This window comes from Poromitra crassiceps (assembly GCF_964638095.1).
Source record: "Poromitra crassiceps genome assembly, chromosome: 1".
Lineage (NCBI taxonomy): Eukaryota > Metazoa > Chordata > Actinopteri > Beryciformes > Melamphaidae > Poromitra > Poromitra crassiceps.
Genome location: NC_139623.1, coordinates 3013573 through 3032401, shown reverse-complemented (window position 1 = coordinate 3032401; position 18829 = coordinate 3013573). Strand labels below are relative to the sequence as shown.

At 41.9% G+C, this 18829-nt stretch overlaps 1 protein-coding gene across 1 annotated transcript in view; it reads right to left on the bottom strand.

Annotated features, from left to right (window-relative positions):
* Positions 1 to 18829, bottom strand: part of LOC310786383 (plectin-like) — a gene marked incomplete at its 5' end in the record, with an annotated part of 61045 nt that overhangs the window by 8030 nt on the left and 34186 nt on the right. The window contains 16 exons of the mRNA XM_083647589.1: positions 5597 to 8950; positions 11216 to 11314; positions 11579 to 11683; positions 11866 to 11949; positions 13217 to 13573; positions 13927 to 14065; positions 14160 to 14338; positions 14824 to 14981; positions 15994 to 16177; positions 16296 to 16422; positions 16992 to 17146; positions 17302 to 17454; positions 17663 to 17788; positions 17906 to 18001; positions 18310 to 18414; positions 18551 to 18712. Of these exons, the coding sequence (XP_083503715.1) occupies positions 5597 to 8950; positions 11216 to 11314; positions 11579 to 11683; positions 11866 to 11949; positions 13217 to 13573; positions 13927 to 14065; positions 14160 to 14338; positions 14824 to 14981; positions 15994 to 16177; positions 16296 to 16422; positions 16992 to 17146; positions 17302 to 17454; positions 17663 to 17788; positions 17906 to 18001; positions 18310 to 18414; positions 18551 to 18712 (5583 nt within the window). The remainder of the gene's footprint in view (positions 1 to 5596; positions 8951 to 11215; positions 11315 to 11578; positions 11684 to 11865; positions 11950 to 13216; positions 13574 to 13926; positions 14066 to 14159; positions 14339 to 14823; positions 14982 to 15993; positions 16178 to 16295; positions 16423 to 16991; positions 17147 to 17301; positions 17455 to 17662; positions 17789 to 17905; positions 18002 to 18309; positions 18415 to 18550; positions 18713 to 18829) is intronic.

Here is an 18829-nt window from a genome sequence, read left to right as displayed (position 1 = left end):
GTCCTTGAGTGACTTTCCTTAAGTACCTCAGGAAAAACTCTTAAGTACCTGTAGGTTTCACCTGGAGTCATAAAGGAAAGGGATAACTGCTTCATAATGTGATTCATTTGAGGTCAATTCAAACAGCTTTAAAAGTACATGTGATTCTTGGAGAAACATTGAGTTAACACGCTTCTCATTCCATTTTCCCTGCCTACAAACACGAGGGTCGCAGGTCCGCGCGCCCCCGTGTTACCTCCGGCTTGGTCGGGTGTCCATACAGGCATGATTGGCTGTGTCTGCGGGTGGGAAGGTGGAATGAGGGCATGTGTCCTGGTCGCTGCACTAGCGCCTCCTCTGGTCGGTCAGGGGGCCTGTTCGGGTCGGAAGGGAACTGGTGGGAATAGCGTCATCCTCCCACGTGCTACGTCCTGCCGGTGAAGCTCCCCGCTGTCGGGTGAAAAGAAGCGGCTGGCAACTGCACATGTATCGGAGGAAGCATGTGTGTGTCTACAGCTCTCCCCAGGTCGGCAAAGGGGGTGGGGCAGCGACCAGGACAGCAGGGGGAATTGGCCAAGTACATTTGGGGTGGAAATGGGGTGGAAATCCAGAAAAAAAACACGGTTCTCATCCACAGGTCTTCAAATACTGACGCTTTCAGTTGGTGCGCCACCACCAACCCAAAGCGTCAGTATGTGATGACCTGGGAAAATGAGAACTGTGTTGACTCATTCTTTCTCCAAAATCACATATAGCTCCTTTAATATTACTAGAGATACTGAAACCTGGACTTGGGCATGTGTGTGTCAATGGATGTGCATAATGATACTGTACACACATTTGCACCTCTTCATAACCTCTTCATCTAACAAGTTCGATATTTAGGTGGGGTGAAATCATAAAAAAAATTAACTGCCCTCCGTAACATTATTTTCACTCTGCCTTCCCCCTGCATCTGTTAAAAAAAAAAAAGATCTGCCCTCCCCCACCCAGAAGTTCAGCCCTTTTTTGTATTTTATACAAAACGTATTAAGTTGTTTGTTTAAAATAAGACAGCAATATTAACAGGTTTAATTAACGTCCCATTCAAGGGTGTAGTGCCATTTTTTTCTCCAAGAGAAAAGACACAAACAGACACGCACACAGGCAGAGAGATATACACACTAGCCATCGTTATTGTTCCAGAACCCACAGAATAGGCCTTATATGCTGAAGGTCACGTGACCAAAGCGGAATACAATACTCTCAGCTTCCGCTGCCTAGCTGGGCTCACTGTGAACATTGAATTGATGGCGAAGACATACTGATGTAACATGTACAATCAATCACTAAGATCACATTTGTTTTGACCATTTTCATTTGATTATCCTTTTTGAATATGGCGCTATTTTATACAAGATGCCTCCAGGAGCTACCAAAGATGAGCATAACCGATGTCCATCGCATATAGGGTGACATCTAAAACTCCTGTCACCAAAATGGATTTAGAGTTTTAAGCTTTATGCTTCCTCATACATCTGTGACTAGATGTATTTGTCCCGAACAAGCATAATGGAACATTACTTGTGTTATGTCACTAGTTGACGCTAATCTGAGAGAAAACCTGTCACTCACTTGTAGCCTATGTTTGCTAACGTTAGCTTTGCAACATTAGGTTAGTAATGGATGCATGGGTTGGGTTCTGTTCTCTGTTCCAGTTCAGGGACAGTGAAGTCGCTCCTTGTGATCCCCAAGACTATAGGCTTAAAACTAGGGGAGACAGAGCCTTCGCGGCAGCTGCCCCCAAGCTGTGGAACAGCCTCCCCCTCCACGTAAGGTCTGCCCAGAGCCTGGAGGTTTTTAAATCCCTCCTCAAAACCCACCTGTTCTCCCTGGCCTTCCCCTCCACCTAACCATCGTCAACTCCCGGCTTTTATTGTTTTGAATTGTTTTATTGTTCTTATTCCTTTTATCTTCTCTCTCTCTTCTCTCCTTTTAATCTCTATCATCTCCTGTATTGTGTTGCATTTTTTACTTAGTATTTCTGCACTTTACCTGTTTTATATTTGTGCTCCTCATTTACTCCTTGCCTGTGAAGCACTTTGGTTCAGCTGCTGCTGTTTGTAAATGTGCTATATAAATAAAGTTGACTTGACTTGACTTGACAGTTTTGAAGCCTCTCTGCATCCCTAACGTTACTCTCGAGCTGTGTGGCTTTTCGTTTTTCTTCAAAGAACTGTGACAGGCTGCCCTGATGCTGACAGCACCAGTCAGCCTGACAACATGATTAGGTCTTATACCTTAACATTATAGCATTAGCTAGATAACGTTAGCAAACATAGGCTACAAGTAACGTTAATCAGAACGTTAATCAGAAATTTGCAGAGTGAGAAGTTTTATTTATTATTAGCGTTAGCTAGTGACATAAGTAAGGTTTCATTTAGCCTCAACGCGAGACTCATCAGTCATTCTTCCTGATGAGTCTCACGTTGAGGCTAAGTATGAGAAAGCATAGCTTAAAATTCATCCATTTTGCTATCAGGAGTTTTAGATCTCACCCTGCATATGCGATGGACATCAGTTATGCTCATCTTTGGTAGCTCCTGGAGGCATCTTGTGTAAAATAGCGCCATATTCAAAAAGGATAATCAAATCAAAACAGTAAAATCACATTTGATCTTAGTGACTGTACCTGTTACAGTATATTGCCGCCGTCAATTCAATGTTTACAGCGAGCCCAGGTAGGCAGCGGAAGGTGAGAGCATCGTATTCCGATTTGGTCACGTGACCTTCAGCATAAGGCCTATTCTGTCTCTTTGCAAAATTGCCCAATGCATAGATAAATGATAAATGAGATAAAATCCTGATACTATCGACCTATGGGGCTGGATACCAGGCTAGTCGACATATCCACTGCTGATCGAACAGGTGTTTAAAGTTTAGCCTTTGTAGTGATTTGATATTGTGGGTTTTCTAGGCTAAATAATTTGTAGAGTATGCTAGATTGCAGATATGGAAAACCTCCTCAACTCAACTGACATGAATAATTAAATGAAGTTGGTGATTGAAGCAGTGCACATAGGTATATCACAGCTAAGTTTATACTTCAGTAGTTTCTGCACCCCTCCATGTTTTCCCTGTCAATATATGAATGTGTTTTTGTTTGTTGTTGTTGTTGATGTTGTTTTTTTCTTGGAAATTTAGAAGTCCAGTCATCAGGCTTTCCCTACATTGACCTGGCTTTGACGAACATCAGACAAACCCGACATGCCTCACATGCATCAAAACTGAGAATATTCTGATGACGGCTTCAACAGTGATGATAATGTTCTCTCGTGAGAGCCTTTTCTTTTTTTTCTTCTTTTTTAAAATGTTTTTAGCGGGGGGTTCCTATCTAGAGGAAACCCCAGGGGAGCGCGGGGTGAAAATGCAAACTCTGCACAGAAAGGCCCTTTCGACGAGCCCAACTGGGCAGTTGGCACTGAGGAGATGGGGATGGGGACACACCCTCAGCGCCCACAGCGTCACAGGCGGGAATCTAACCCCGGACCTTCTTGCTGTAAGGCGACAGCGCTACCACTGCGCCCCCTCTTTGAGAGCCAGTGTTTAGCCAGTGTTTATTATAATACAGTATAATGAATTTGAACGCCATCTCTTCGGTAGGCACTAGGCAGAAGCCTGAACGTTATCATCAGTGCTAAGGCAGAGAAGCACCGTGTCAAAGGTGGGCGAAACCATTTGCGTGGGGGTGGGTATATAAAACATACATAGTGAAACACAATGCAAACAAATGCAAAACAGAAAATACAAAAACTTCACATGCCCCCCCCCCCCCCATCTCAAAATACAAAAAAAAGAAATCTAAATATCGCACGCTCATTTCTCGTTAGTCGCTTCTTTTCATTTTTTACGCGTGCAAGCTGATGAGCTACACGTGCTTGCCTGCTGAGCAATTGTGGGCCTCGTCTTATTATAGTAGTAAGATTATGCAACCTCATATTGTACGTCTGTAAAACATTGAATTAAACAATTACAAAATAATATTTTTTTTAATTCTAATGTATGAGTACATGCTATAAAGTGGCTCTGATTATTGAGATATCACACTGGTTTGAAATGATCTCAAGGATCCTGAAAATCTGTCAAAAACTGTGGGTTATTTTGACTGGAATTTTTAACAACCCAGCTGAGGAAAATCACTGACATGGTCACTGAATAAAATTGGGTGAGCAGACAGAGAATATAAAGACAATACAATCTTTTCTTTATCCTGGATTTTTTTTTTACCCCCACATCATCCATTTGTATTGTTCAATTATCTTATCAAGCACTATCCCGTATTTAAATTCTTGACTGTGTTTGACTGGAAGGCATCCATGAAATTTGTTTAGCATACTGTATAACCAGACACCTCTGACACAACTGTTCCATCATTCTAAATCACAAAGTGTATAACATGAGTAGAAGACTTTCTTGCTTGGGATTTTTGTATGGGGATTTTGGTTAAATGCTTGAAAAAAAAAATCATAAACAAAAGTTTATGAAAGAGCGAAGTTTGCACACAGCAAGATAATCTTGACAAATGAGGCCCACTTTTATGATTTCTGAAGCCTACTATAAATGTGTGTGTGGGGGGGGGGGTTACGCAATTTTCAGAAAATGCTTCAAAAGTCATAAAACTGGTCCTAATTTGTGAAGATCATCTTGCTGAACACAAACTTTGCTGTTTCATAAACTTTTGTTAACCACAGACATTATTTCATGCATTTAACCTAAATTCCCATAGAAAATTCCCATTTACTTTTACGCGTAAGAACCTATTTATTATACAGTCTATGGTAAGAACCAGGAAGTGCATGGTAAGCCTACAAAAACACGTAATGTCTGTGGTAGCCTACTCTATTACTATGAACGTTGTGCTCATTACAGATTGTATTAGTCACTCAAGGTGTTACTTTCAGGTGTTACTAGTACGGAAACACAAATATATTCAGAGTAAATATATTCAGAAATAAATATAATGTGTAAATGGCAAAGCCCTGAAACAAATAGCACTACTAATTTCGTGATCATGACAGTACAGTATAAGAGATAGGCCCTTAGATAAGAAAGACATTAAATGTACTCTATGACGGTAACAATCTACATTGCGTCATCCATTCTAATGTTTACCTTAAAACTCTCATACTATAACATCAAGATGTCTGGTATACAATATGCTAAATCTGTAGCCACATGCAATACCATCTCATTATTGTCTATTCTAATTGTTCAACCACACTTCACAATTTTATTATGTTCCTGATGAAATGTAATACATTTTTATAATTTTGCTTTTGCTTTAAATAACAGTTTTAATTTATTTTTGAGCTGATTTGGAACAAAATTATGCAACTGAAAGAAATATGAGGCATGTCTCAAAATAGAGACATTCCAGGATATGATCAGCATGAGCACAGTGCACTGTAAAAAAATAAAAGTTTAAATAATATTCAAAATCAAAGAGATGTGATTTCATGTTTAGTAGATTTAAGAAGAATGGATAGAGGAAATTTTAAGAAATAATTAAAAGCGTGTTAGTTTTCAGATAGAGTTAACAATGACATAATTTGCTGTTATGCCATTTTTTACACAATACCTCTTTAGACATATTTTGAAGGTCTTCAGCCTCCTTTTTCAGTCTAGCCTTCTCGTTCTCTAGGTCTGCAATAGCTTTGCGTAATTCGTCAGCCTCTTTGTTGCTGCTTAGTCTCTGGACTTCAAGTTTTTGCACTACAGTCATTTTCTCTTGGGTGGCTAATTCTGTTTCATGAAGACGGGCAGCAATTGAATCAGCTTGCTTCTTGAATTTTTTCGCATCCTCCTCAGCTTTGCTCTGGGCTTCACTAAGTTGAGAAACCTGAAGTTTGAGCTTTTCTGCTTCAGCTGTGATCTCCAACTGTCTTTTCCTCTCAGCTTCAAGTGACCTCTGGTAGCCCTCTGTTTCCTCTTCAAGACGCTGTTGCATTAGTTGCTTATCCTCCAGCAGCTTTTGGGCCTGCTCTTGAGCCAAGTTCTTCTGCCTTTGCAGCATCTCTGCCTCAGCTCTTAGTTTAGATGCCTCTTGTATGGCCTGCATTTTTTCTTTGAGCATTTTATCTGCGAGAGCTCTTTGCTGGTTGAGGTCAGCCTCAGCAATCTGTCTCAAGCGTGCAGCCTCTTGGGCCTCCACACTGAGTCTAGCAGCACCTTCTGCAAGCTGTTTCATATTTTCTGCCTCTTCTGCAAGAAACTTTTGTGTGTTATCTTTATCTTTCTTGATGAGACGCTGGTTTTCGTCCTCAATTCTGAGTTTCAGTTTGAGAAGCTCCTCCATCTGAACCTTGACTTTGAATAGCTCCTCCTCCACCTGGGCCTTTTGTTTGACAGCATCGCCAACCTCATCCTTCAAGCGCTGCAGCTCTTCATCCAGGAGAGATTTCTGGTTATCAGTTTCATCAAGCTGAAGTTTAACCTTTGTGAGCTCTTGCTCCACTTGGAATTTCTGTTTTAATGTTTGCTCTGCCAGTTTTTTGTGCTTTGCCATTTCTGCATCAGCTTGTTGCTTCTGTTTGAGTGCAGAGGCCTCTGCTTGTGCTCTTTTAGCAGCTTCAAATTCAGCTTCCTTCCTCAACCTCTCAGCATCCTCCTGGGCTTTGGCTTGGTTTGCAGCTTCTTGTTCAGCAGCTGCTTTTTGGCGTTCTGCTTCCTCGGCTTGTTGACGGAAGAGAGCTGCCTCCCTTTCTGCCTTCTCCTTAGCAGCTTCTGCCTCTTTAGCAAGCTTCTTGGCTTTCTCATACTCTTCCTTGAGCTTTTTCTGCATGAGCTTGTCTTCCTTCTGTTGAACAAGAACACTTTGGACTTGCTGCTCAGCTGCACTGCACTTCAGAGCTGCTTGTTGAGCTGCAACAATCTGTTTTTCTGCTTCTTTGTCAGCGTCATCTTTCTGCTTCCTGGCTTCTTCGGCTTTCTTCTTCAGACGCTCAACCTCTTCTTGTGCTGCTTTGCGTTGTCTGGCTGCTTCTTCTTCAGCAGCAGCAATCTTCTTTACCTTTTCCTCCGCTTCCCTCCTCCGTTTCTCCTCCACAAGGGCAAGTTTTCTTAGTTTCTCTGCCTCCTCCTCTGCTTGGAGTTTACTTTGTTGAGTTTCTTCTGCAATGTTTTTCAGTTTGTTCAGCTCTAGCTCCAAATCAAGCTTTCCAGATGAAGCCTTTTCAAAGTTGAGCTTAAGAATTCTGATTTCTTCTTCGACAATCCGCCTCTGTTTGAGAGTGTCATCCACAATTGCCTTTTGTCTTCCCATTTCAGCCTCAGATGATTTTTTTAGTTGGACTATCTTTTCCTCAATGTGCTGCTTGTGCTGGTTGGCTTGGTCTTCAAGAGCTTTCCTCTGGTAAGCCTCATCCTCAGCGTGGCGCCGGAGTCTCTCATTTTCAGCCTCTTTCTCTTTCAGGGCAATTTCAGCCTCTGTTTTTAGGCGGGTGGCCTCATTGATTGCAGCCAGCTTTTCTTTGAGAATCCTTTCAGCCTCTGCTCTCTGGCGAGCTGCCTCTTCCTCAGCAACTTGTCTCTGACGCTTGGCCTCCTCAGCAATGGATCTAAGCTTCGCTGCTTCCTCTGCTAGGTCCCTCATTTTGGCTGCTTCAGTCTCAAGGAGTTGTTTGCTCTTCTCTGTGTTCGACATGGTCTCCTTTTCTGTCTTGAACTTCAATTCAAGAAGTATATCCATTTCACTCCTCACTTTGGTCAGTTCATCCTCCAACTGTTTCCTTTGTTGTTCAGCTGCACTGACTTCATTCTTCAGGCGGTAAAGTTCATCATCAAGGAGGGATCTCTGCTGTTCTGCATGGTCAAACTCTGCCCTTAGGCGAATAAGCTCCTGTTCTGCAGTGAGTTTCTGCTGAGCTGTGCCCTCAGCCAGCTTCCTCTGCCTCTCAAGTTCTTTCTCCGCCATCTCCTTCTGCTTCAGGGCTGACTCTTCAGCTTTGGCTCTCTTTTTAGCCTCACGCTCAGCGTCCTCCTTTTGTTTCTCAGCTTCCTCTTGGGCAAGGCTCTTTTTGTGGGCTTCTTCCTCAGCCTGGAGTCTTAGACGAAGGGCCTCATTGGCTTTTTGTCTCCATTTTTCAAGTTCTCTTTCTGCCTCCTCCCTGGCCTTTTCTGCATCCTCCTGTTGATTCTTGAGACGTTCTGCCGCTTGTTGCAGCTGGAGGACAGTGCCATGCTCTTGTTTGAGGGATTCTTCCAACTTTGAGGTCTTTTCCATATAGGACATGCGTTTGCTCTGGAGCTCAGCAGCAGCACTCTTCTGGGCTGCAACTTGAGCAACCTTGATTTGCCTCTCCTTCTCCACCTCTGCTTGCTTCATTTGCCTTTCTGCCTCCTCTGCTTGCATCTTGAGCTTATCAAGGTCTTCAAGGGCGTTTTGCTTTTGCCTAGCAGCTTCCATCTCTGCCTCAGATTTGAGTTGGAGTTCGTCCTCTGCTTTGCGCTTTTTCTGCGTCTCCTCATTGACTTGTTTGCGGAGCTTCTCAGCCTCTTCTTGGGCAGCTTTTCTAAGTTTTTCAGCTTCAGCTGCTCTGTCACGAAGTTGCTTGAGCTCAGATTCTGCTGTAGACTTTTGTTTTACAGTTGTTTCAAGTTGGATCCTGATTAGGTAGATTTCCTCCTCGATCTTGACCCGGCTTTGGAGAGCTTCTTCGACCTGTTGACTTTTGTCCTTGATCTGTTGCTCTGAGAGGTTTTTGAGCTCGTGCAGTTCCTGCTGGATGTTGTGCTTTTGCTTTTCTGCATCTACAGCGACAATTTCTCTCCTGCTTACTTCTTCCTGCATTCTGAGCTTCAGCTCTTGTGCCTCTTTCTCTGCCTTGGCAATGGCCTTTGCGTGAGCTTCAGCTAACTGCTTCTGTTTGTCTAACTCAGCCTGCATCTTGGCCATTTTTTTCTGCTCTTCCGCTTTGAGTTTCACAGCAGTTTTCTGCATTAGTGGAAGTAAATGGTAAAGAAAGGATTATAATTAAGCATGACAGGTTAAATGTTAGGCAACACTTTACATTAACCAGCTCAAAAGAGTGTGGATTCAAATTGTAATTACTATGGTAATCACAGCCTAATCACACTGGAATGAGGGCAACTTAATGTATTGTATTACCTACTCATTGTTAAATGTTAAAAGTTAGCTCAAAGATCAAGTCAAATTAGATGCATATTCATTAAGATGTTAAATTCACGATGCAGTTAAAGTAAGTAATTCACGACAAGACATTTCAATTCAAGAAAAATGGATAATGGTGGTGGATCAATTAATGTATGGAAACAAAAGATCACTTCACAACACAGCAAGAAAATCATATGGCATGCAACTGTAGCTTTTGTCACACTATCTTTCAAATTTGCATAGCTGTAAAATATATTCATTCATTAACAAATATTGATTTATTACATCTAACCTAACTATTGCTTCATTATTAATCTAATTGTTTCATAGCATCTTTGTCTGTGAAGGTTATCAGGCATTTGTGGTATTAGGAATCTTCCTATTTACACTTGTGTAATAGAATATCCCACATTAAAAAGAATATATAAAAAAAATGATGTAAATGCCATGCCAAATGTGTTATTATTACTAGTGTAATGACAACATCATTGTACAAAGAAGAACCTCTTTGTGTTCAAAGATTAGGTGATAATTTAGACTGTCCATATGCACAGTTTGGGAAAATGTTTTGGCACATTTAATTCTGCTAAAATAACTTCAAGCTGTTCTTATGTTAGAATATCTATTCACACCATTAGCTTCACAAACTTGTTTCATCTCACTCCATGCATTGGGGGTTCTTTAGATCACTATATCATTACAAAACGGGGTTGAACGGAAACGCAAGGTCAAAGTGATGATAAGTTCAGATGATTGCCATTGTACATTAAGAAGCCAGTTATGTCATTATAAGTTGATACCATTATAGAGCAGGTTAACAAGGGTGAAAATGCCCATAAGCAGTAGTATTAGTTAGAAACTTTGTAGATAGTAAAGGTAATTATATAAATGTCTGCAGTGAAAAAAGCAAGACAATACATAAGGTATGGAAGTGCAAATCAAGTAAATAGAAAATGCAATACAGTTTGAGAGAGAAAAGGATGTGAGGGTGATAGACAGAATGGAGGATAAAGATACCTGAAGCACTGTGAATAATTTACCTCTTTAACGCCCAAACAAGTTAAGCATTCATCATGACAAAGCACTGGCAAGCCGTTAAGAGAAGCAAAGAAACAAACAAAACATTAGGGTTAGGAAAGAATGCTTTAAAGAATATATCTTTTTGAGAAGACTTTAAACTTGTGTTAATTGAAAAAGGAGAGTTGAAGACCATGATAACCAGGCTGAAGCATACAGTGAGAACTTCAGGCTGAAGCATACAGTGAGAACTTCAGGCTGAAGCATACAGTGAGAACTTCAGGCTGAAGCATACAGTGAGAACTTCGATTGGGATCTCAGAATACAAATTGGCCAGTACGAAAAGAAAAGGAGATAAAAAAAAAACATAGTGAAAGAAAGACCCCCCTTATTATTCTAAATCTACAATGGCACATCAAACAAAATGAATGGAGATGGAGTAGGCAATCTGAACATATATTTAGACAAAACTAGTTTTAGACTGACAGGGGACAATATACTGTAAATGTTTATAATATATGACATTGGGGATCCTCTCTAACTTTCCACTCCGTATTCTCCATACTCCATTTCACTCATACAGTATTCACTTCAATGCACTCAAAACTCATGCAGCATCTTTGTTTGCAATTATGTTTCTGGTTATATTGTTTTATTACAAACCCTAAATTACTGGATTCATAACATTATCATTATACAGAGCATATATATTTTACAAGTGTCCAGTAATATGTGCAGCTCCAGCTTATGGCTCAGCTACAGCATGCCAATGTTTCTTGCTTTTATGTCAAATGCAAAGGAAAAATTGTCACCAGTACATTAATAGTGTGTGTGTGTGTGTGCATGTGAGAGAGAGACAGAAATGAGTGTGTGTGTGTGTGTGTGTGTGTGTGTGTGTGTGTGCGTGTGCGTGTGCGTGTGCGTGTGCGTGTGCGTGTGCGTGCATGCGTTCGGTGATCGGCCGGTATATTGGTTTGTTGGTTGAATGGTTGATTATTTGGTTGGGTGGTTGGTTAGGTTAATGTTAGAATTTAGTTTGTTTCAGATTTCCAGTTAGTTGTCACGTACCTCCTCATCCTCCAGGCGGCGCTGAGTGTCTGTGATGAACTTAATGTACTGGCTAGTCAGAGTCATGAGCTCACTGTACCGGGTCCTCAGTGTCACATACTGGTAATGGAATAACACACACACGCACGCACGCACACGCACACGCACACGCACACGCACACACACACACACACACACACACACACACACACACACACACACACACACACACACACACACACACACAATGTTTGTTAACTTTTTTGTATGTGCATACAGTAGTATCTTTCTCACAATGACACCAGTTAATGCTGAAGATCTCCTTTATCATAATCTTTCACATTTTCTGGGTGGTGCATCCAATGTGGCTTCTAGGAAACACACCTCCTGAATGATGTTGTCAGAAGCTGAATCCATTTTGGTTTTCTTGAGGGGAGAAGTAAGAGGTTCCACTTGAGCTTTGTAGGCAACCAACTGGAGTTCAAAATCCTATCAAAACAAGCACAAGAATCTCACTTACACCAACGCATTTTCTCTGAATGCTCTGAGTTACAATATTCACAGTGTTATGCAATGTAATGTATGTAATGTAATGTAATGTGTACAATGTAATGTAATGTAATGTAATGTAATGTAATGCAGATTAATATGCAATGCTGCTTCATGCTCACCTTGATAGTGTCAATGTATCCCTTAGCATATTTTTGACACTCGTCAACTTTGTCCTTGTTCTTCTCAATCTCTTCCAGAAGTTTCTGTTTTGAGAGAGAGAGAGATAGAGAGAGAGAGAGAGAGAGAGAGAGAGAGAGAGAGAGAGACAGAGAGAAAATAAAACTGATATATCCACCTTAAGCTGCCATGATGCCTGATGGGTGCTTATTCCGCTTCCGGTGTAATAGACTGTTTTACAGTCTATGGTTTTAACTTGACAAAAAAAATGTCTATGAGGATTTCTACAGCAGAGCCATTCTGCTCTACAGCCGTGTCGTTCGGGTGCTGGGATAACGTAATGCATTGTGGGTAGTCGGCTACTGTGGCTAATGCTAGCGGCTAGCGTAATAGTTACTTTACATGGCAGTAAAACGCCACTGAATGACCAAATTGATTTAACTTTTAACCATTTCAAGTAACACTGTATCCATATGGACACATACGTGTGTGTGTGTGTGTGTGTGTGTGTGTGTGGGGGGGGGGGGGGGTGCTGCTGGTAATAATGCTATGAGGGTTATATTGTATTATAAAACGGCTCTCTCAAATCAAGCAATCTGATTGGTTCGCAGCCATTGTATAATTCCAGTAACCAAGTTCAATAACCCATGGCCATGGGTTATTGGTTGCCATGGCAACTCTCTTACTAAGAGAGTAATAATAAGGCTTACCTCAAATGACAACGTAAAAAAAAAAATGGCAGAGACAGCTGTCAGATCCTTGTGAATCGATCTTCGCTTATAACTTTACTAATACTTCGCAGAAAATGATGTTTTGTACAAGAATAGATGCGGGCTAATGTCTTCTTTGCAAAAGAAAGGCTGTTAACCCCGCATTTAACCCCGCATTTAACCCCGTAACGTTAGTTGGTGTCGGCTTTGCAGAAAGCATTCAGCTTCTCAGCAAGCGCTGAGAATGCAACTCGAGCTCGAGCTGCCTGTCGGGGTTTCCAGAAAAATCTCAGCTACTCAGCAAGCGCCAGGATTGGCCAATGTCAACTTCAGTCTCCAGAACGATCCAATCAAATCACCCGCATGTTCTTGCGGTCCCGCCTTACAGTAGTGTTTCAACTGACTCTATCAGAATGACATGCCAGTCGGAGTCGGACTTATAGTATTATTATTATTATTATATTATCATACTTGGAAACCGTTTTATAAAAGCAATATAGCACTCGAGCAGCGTGTGTTGTGGAATATATCCCACTGATAAACTGTTATCCCACTCGGCCTGCGGCCTCGTGGGATAACAGTTTATCAGCGGGATATATTCACCACAACACACTTGCTCTCGTGATATATTGCTTAAGTATACCTTTTCCTGGGCAAGTTGCTCCTTCAGAGTTTTGCTGTCACCGATGGGCACAGCCTGGATCTTCTCCTGCCTCTGCTTGGCGTCGGCGATCCAGCGGATCAGCCAGTCGTAGCTCTGTCGGTAGTAGCCTAGCTGGCGCCCGAGCTGATCCAGTTCCCTCTGGCGAAGGTCGATCTGGGAGAACACAGCCTTCCAGCGGTCCTGGAGGTTGGACAGGAGCTGCCGGTAGTGGTCCAGCTCAGCGTCACGCTCGCTGTGCACGCGAGACATCTTGTCACTCACTGCAGAGGCCTTCTTCAGCTCTGCCTCCAGGGAATCAAACACCGGCTGTTCACCCTCGGCTTCAGCTCGCATTTTCTACAGGTAAACGGAAGAAGAAGAAAGGGCAGTCTGCAGTGAGAATTAAAACACAGACTTCCAAGTTGAAACATATAATTCAGTACAAATGTATAAACCTGACATAATTCCACGAAACTAAATTATGACGCAAAAGGGACAGGGAGAATTTGACTCTTGCATGTCTTCGATAGGTTGATATTAATAAAGAGCCTAAAATATATTTTGATACCATTAACATGACAACAAACCTTTATGATTCCAGAGCTTATAGAAAAGGTAGAAAGCTCCTATCTACTGTAACAGACGCTGATTGCTGAGACCTAGTTAGAACAGTTAAACCAAGAAATGTCATTGCCTATAGTGTTATCTACCTTGAGCTGTGTTCGGTAAGTCTCCACTTCCTTGAAATCACTGGGCACAGTGTGAACCTCACGCAGACTAGCCTCGTAGTTCTTGAGAACTCCCTCAGCCCCCTGTGTGTTACGGATGACCATGTCCACAGTCTTCAGCCTGGGGTGAGGAAGTAAATTAGGGAATTAGGAAAAAACATAAGGCATTTTCTCTGACCTTCTAAGAGTATTTGCCTGGGAGAATGGGAACTCACTTCTCCAGATAAACGGAGGAGAGCATGTAGGCGTGGTCCATCTTCTGCACTGTGAGGTCGAGCTCGGATCGCAGGACTGGAGCCGAGGCTGACTGTTGAGGGGAGGCCAGGACCTCCTGCGTCTTCACAGACACCTTGTCAAGGTCCTTCTTGATGCCCTCTAGCTCTGTGTGGACTTTCTGTGGAATGGAGGAAGACAAACTGTCATGGATCCACATGCAAATTCAAGAACTTAAAAATACTGCTTGAAACCTTTGCTGTATTTCCTCTCTTACGCCATTTTTCTGCCCAATATTTAGGAGAGGAAGAGGATGAAATTGATAATGGCCAATTTGCAGGTAAATTAATGGGGATGCGGAGTAAGCTATTGTTGAAATTATGCAATTAGAAACATAGAACTGGAATAAAGTTGTTTATTAGCTGAAAAGTACAGTTTCTGTTGTGTGCCATAAACCAATATCCCTATGGATGGACTGTAAAGTAATCCAGCAGATTTCCTGCCAAGTCTGACCTAATGGCACAAATTGTAACATACATTGCAGATGCTGCTGGTAGATGCTGCCAATCTCCATGGCGACAGTATAGTAATGTCTCAAAATGAATGTGGTCATCATTTATTGATGTTAAGATGCTACAGATATCACCTTTAACATGCGTACAGTACCTTCTGTTCTGTGGTCTTCTGAGCACATGCTTTCAGAGGCTCCTTGTCCACAGGTTTGCGTGTACGAGCCACAGTCCGAGCCTCACAGTCCTCTATACGTAGACGCAGGTCCTTGATCTCAGAGATGTAGGTCTTACACACAGTCTCATTGTGTTCACCTGTGTAGTACCATAGCTTATAGTTTAGAACAGCAGGAATAGTAGATGTAGGTCTTACACACAGTCTCATTGTATTCACCTGTGTAGTACCATAGCTTATAGTTTAGAACAGCAGGAAGAGACATACAAATAAAAAATATTGACTCTTAATGGTGAGGCTGAGGGATAGATGGAACCTAGATGAACTGGTGGACTGAAGTGTCAAGAATGTAGAAATTATTATAATTATTATAATATATTACCTTGGCTAAGGGCTTTGTGCCATGTCATGTTTTGTGCATGTGTGGCTAAGTCATGTCCATGTCCTTTATCAATATCAACCAATATTCTATACATTCTCAAACCTCTGCAGTCTATTGCAACATCTATCACATATTTTAAGTGCACTTCTAAGTGGCGTCTTACATGCATGTGTTTACATGTGTCACAGACAACACAGGTTGATATACATTCAGAGCATATACTATAGCAAGTGCTATCTACCTTAGAAACCACACTATTCAGTGATACGGATGCTATTTTGTGCATGACAAAAAGCATAACACAGCATAGCAACCCGCAAAATATGTGTTCTACTCGGTGCTGTTACAATATAAAACTGTTATATAAAACAAAAAACAAACATGCATTCACTCAAACCTCTATGAAGTATAAAAAGCACAACATTCAATGTGAACTCTGTCAGCTGCTATGGGCAGAGTGATGAAAAACATGTTCATTTTTGAACATCTCATCCAAGGCTCAAAAGCACGGCCATACACTAGTTTGGTGAGCTATAGCTTTATTGGCTGCACTTAGCTTTACATCACTCACCTTTGAGTTTTACAACCATTCGTCCTGAAAGGTGAATTGACAGTTATCTCAAATTGCTATACACCTACGTATATATATTTCCTTGCAAGAAATACAAGCAATCAAAGGTTAATTTGTTGTGTTGAGAAAAGATTGCTGGGTGTCTTCCATCAAAGTTCTACTGACTTAATACAAAACAAATCTTTCTGAAGAAGCTCACCTTTCTCCATGGAGCGGAGCAGGTTTTCAAAATACTGGGTTGTCTTGGTGTAGTCTCCCTCGATCTGCATGCGGTCATCAGGGCCAAAGAGTTGGGAATCCTGGCTGTCACGCATGAAGTCCTGGTAGTGGAGCTCAAGGTTCCTCATCATCAGCCTGTATTCCTCTGGTTTCATTGTCTTAAACTACACAGGAGGGAAATAAATTGATGCAGGGTTTTCTGGTGGGGAGGTCATTCAGTACTTCATATTCTGACTTATCAATATCATATAACCTTCTCTACAGAGAAATGCTAAAACCAACCATGGTGATGTTCCAGGAGCGTATCTGTGTGATGTCCCTCATCAGGTACTGCCAGGAGAGCAGACTCTTCATGTCTATGTGCAGCCTCTGCCACATGACCATCATCTGCTGATGACCTGCATCCAGACTGGGGCAGGAGATGACAGGGAGACACAGGAGGGATAAGCAAGTCAAAGCAATTCAGCATTTTTAGCACACCATACAACTGATCAGAGATTATATAGGTTGAAAGAAACAGTGGCTACATAGTTTACATAGACCGAAAATTACATTCTTAAACTGGTTACTACATGTAGCATTTTTAAGTGCAAATTTATCATGAAGCCTGTTGCATCTTTTTGCAAAGAAGATGTTGCTACTTGCAACATCCCCCCACTGGCCTAGCTCAATGTGTCGTTATTTGAAGAAGAAGAAGAACTAGAGGCAACAACAGTCCTTGATAAGAGCCAATATGCATTCAGATGTGGTAAGCTAATGTGAAACCTAACAGTGGGGCTGAAATAAAGCTGTGATATTCAACGCATCACTGCAGCATGTATACAGTACATCTTCTGTGGTGCTCTGTGGTTCATTATAGTAACAAGTAGGCACAAGGTTAATCTAAACAGCTTAATCTGAATAAGACTTTATCCAGAGTGTGGCCAATACTCTGTGCATGTAAACACAGCTAGTTATTTCACTCTACTGCGTTCTCACCTGGACACACTGTCCATGGCCTCCTTATTGAGTGGAGGCACGAGGAAGCAGACAGAGGGCACCACCGCCTCATTGCCAGAGCGGTTCAGGACCTTCCACTTGAAAGGCTGGGAGTTGTTGAGCAGCGCACACTCATCTCCTTTATGGACAGTGATCTGAAACAGAATCCAGGATTGAGAGGTATACACATTATAATCAGGTAGCTACGTAGCTACATGAATGATAAACTGAGGCTCTGCCAAGAGTGTGACTACTCCTTGGATTGTGGATGATTATAGACCTCTATAGACTGGTAAGCATTCAATCTAACCTCCACCTGCTTGAAGTCGCAGACAGCCTGAATGGGCAGTTTTCCCTTGATAGAGGTGGTGGGGTTGCGCGGTTTTAGCTGGATGATGGATCTGGCTCTCTTGTTTAGGTTGGTCACATCAGTCTTGAATTCATTCAGCTGTTCCTTCTCCTCCTGTCGAAAACAAATCAAACCAAACCAGATTTGAACTAAGGAAATCTGGTTTCCTCATGGATAATTGTCTAAGTTTCGAATCGACAGCATCTTCTACTACTTTTTTTGTCCTAACATAACTGCTTAATTCAGACACAAACATGTGTCAGCCTATTTGATCATGAGCACAGAAATCCAGGAAGATACAATGTAGGCAGTCATCACACACCACAGCATCCTGCAGCAGATCCTCCAGGCGTGTGGCTGTAGTGGAGCGATCACAGCTGTACTTCTTTTTCATGTTCTCCTGCATCTTCTTCATCTTCTCCTGAGCCTCTTTCACATCAGCAAAGAACTGCAAGGCAAAGACATCATATGAGGCACAGGGAAACGGAGGTACAGGTGTATGCCTATCACAATATTGTTATTCAAATCACTTTCTTTACATTCATGTTAATGTTGCATACCGTACCTGGTAGTATGCTGTGTTTTCTTTGAGATGAGCCTCAATGCAGCAGCACAGTTGCAGGATCCAGCTCCACTGAGTCTGCAGGGCGGCTGTGAAGGCCTGGCAGAGACATGGAAGACATTGTGATTGTGGGTTAGATAAGAAGCTAACACTGCACTAAGCGACTCTGCATATTGGTGACCCCAAATGGCCACAAGAGGTACAGTAGCTGATTGAAAATAGTTTGATCCTCAATACAGAAAAATCTGCATTAAAACAGATAGACACTGCACATGAATATAACCAGGGGATAGTTTGATATTCAAACATATCAGCATTAATAGCATCCTGCTCCTGTGGGTTTTTCTTCTGTATGGACACTTCCTTCTTATGTTCAGAGCAATATTTTGCTCTTCAAATGTGTTCACCTCAACTGTCTTCTTGCCAGGATGTCCCTCCTGGACAAGTTTGTCACCCGTGGCCTGGATATTGTTGACCTTCTTCTCCCTCAGCTCAAGTTCTCGCATGAGACCCTGAAGAATCAAGACGTGACAGTTAACCATGACCCTGAGATAACATTCATCTTCATTCATTCATTCATTCATTCATTCACCGGAGTGAATTGTGAGACCAGAGAGTTAGAAGTCTTATTCTCTTCCTGAGACACACCGAGTAGTTGTCTTTCTTAGCGGTTATGTTGGTATTCCTGTCACTCCAGTCAAAGTTGACCTCCTCCTCTTCTTTGTCATTCAGCCACATCAGTTCCTTAGTGGCGGCGCTGACGAAGCCATGGAGTGAATCCAAGTTCCTCAAGCGGGACTTGGAAGAGTTCTGGGAGAAAATTTCAAATAACAATAGTTCATAAAAAATAAGCACAAAGTTAATGACAACTACAATTTAAAGTGTTTAAGCACACATGTTTAGTAGTTTCCACAGAATTTGGAGAAG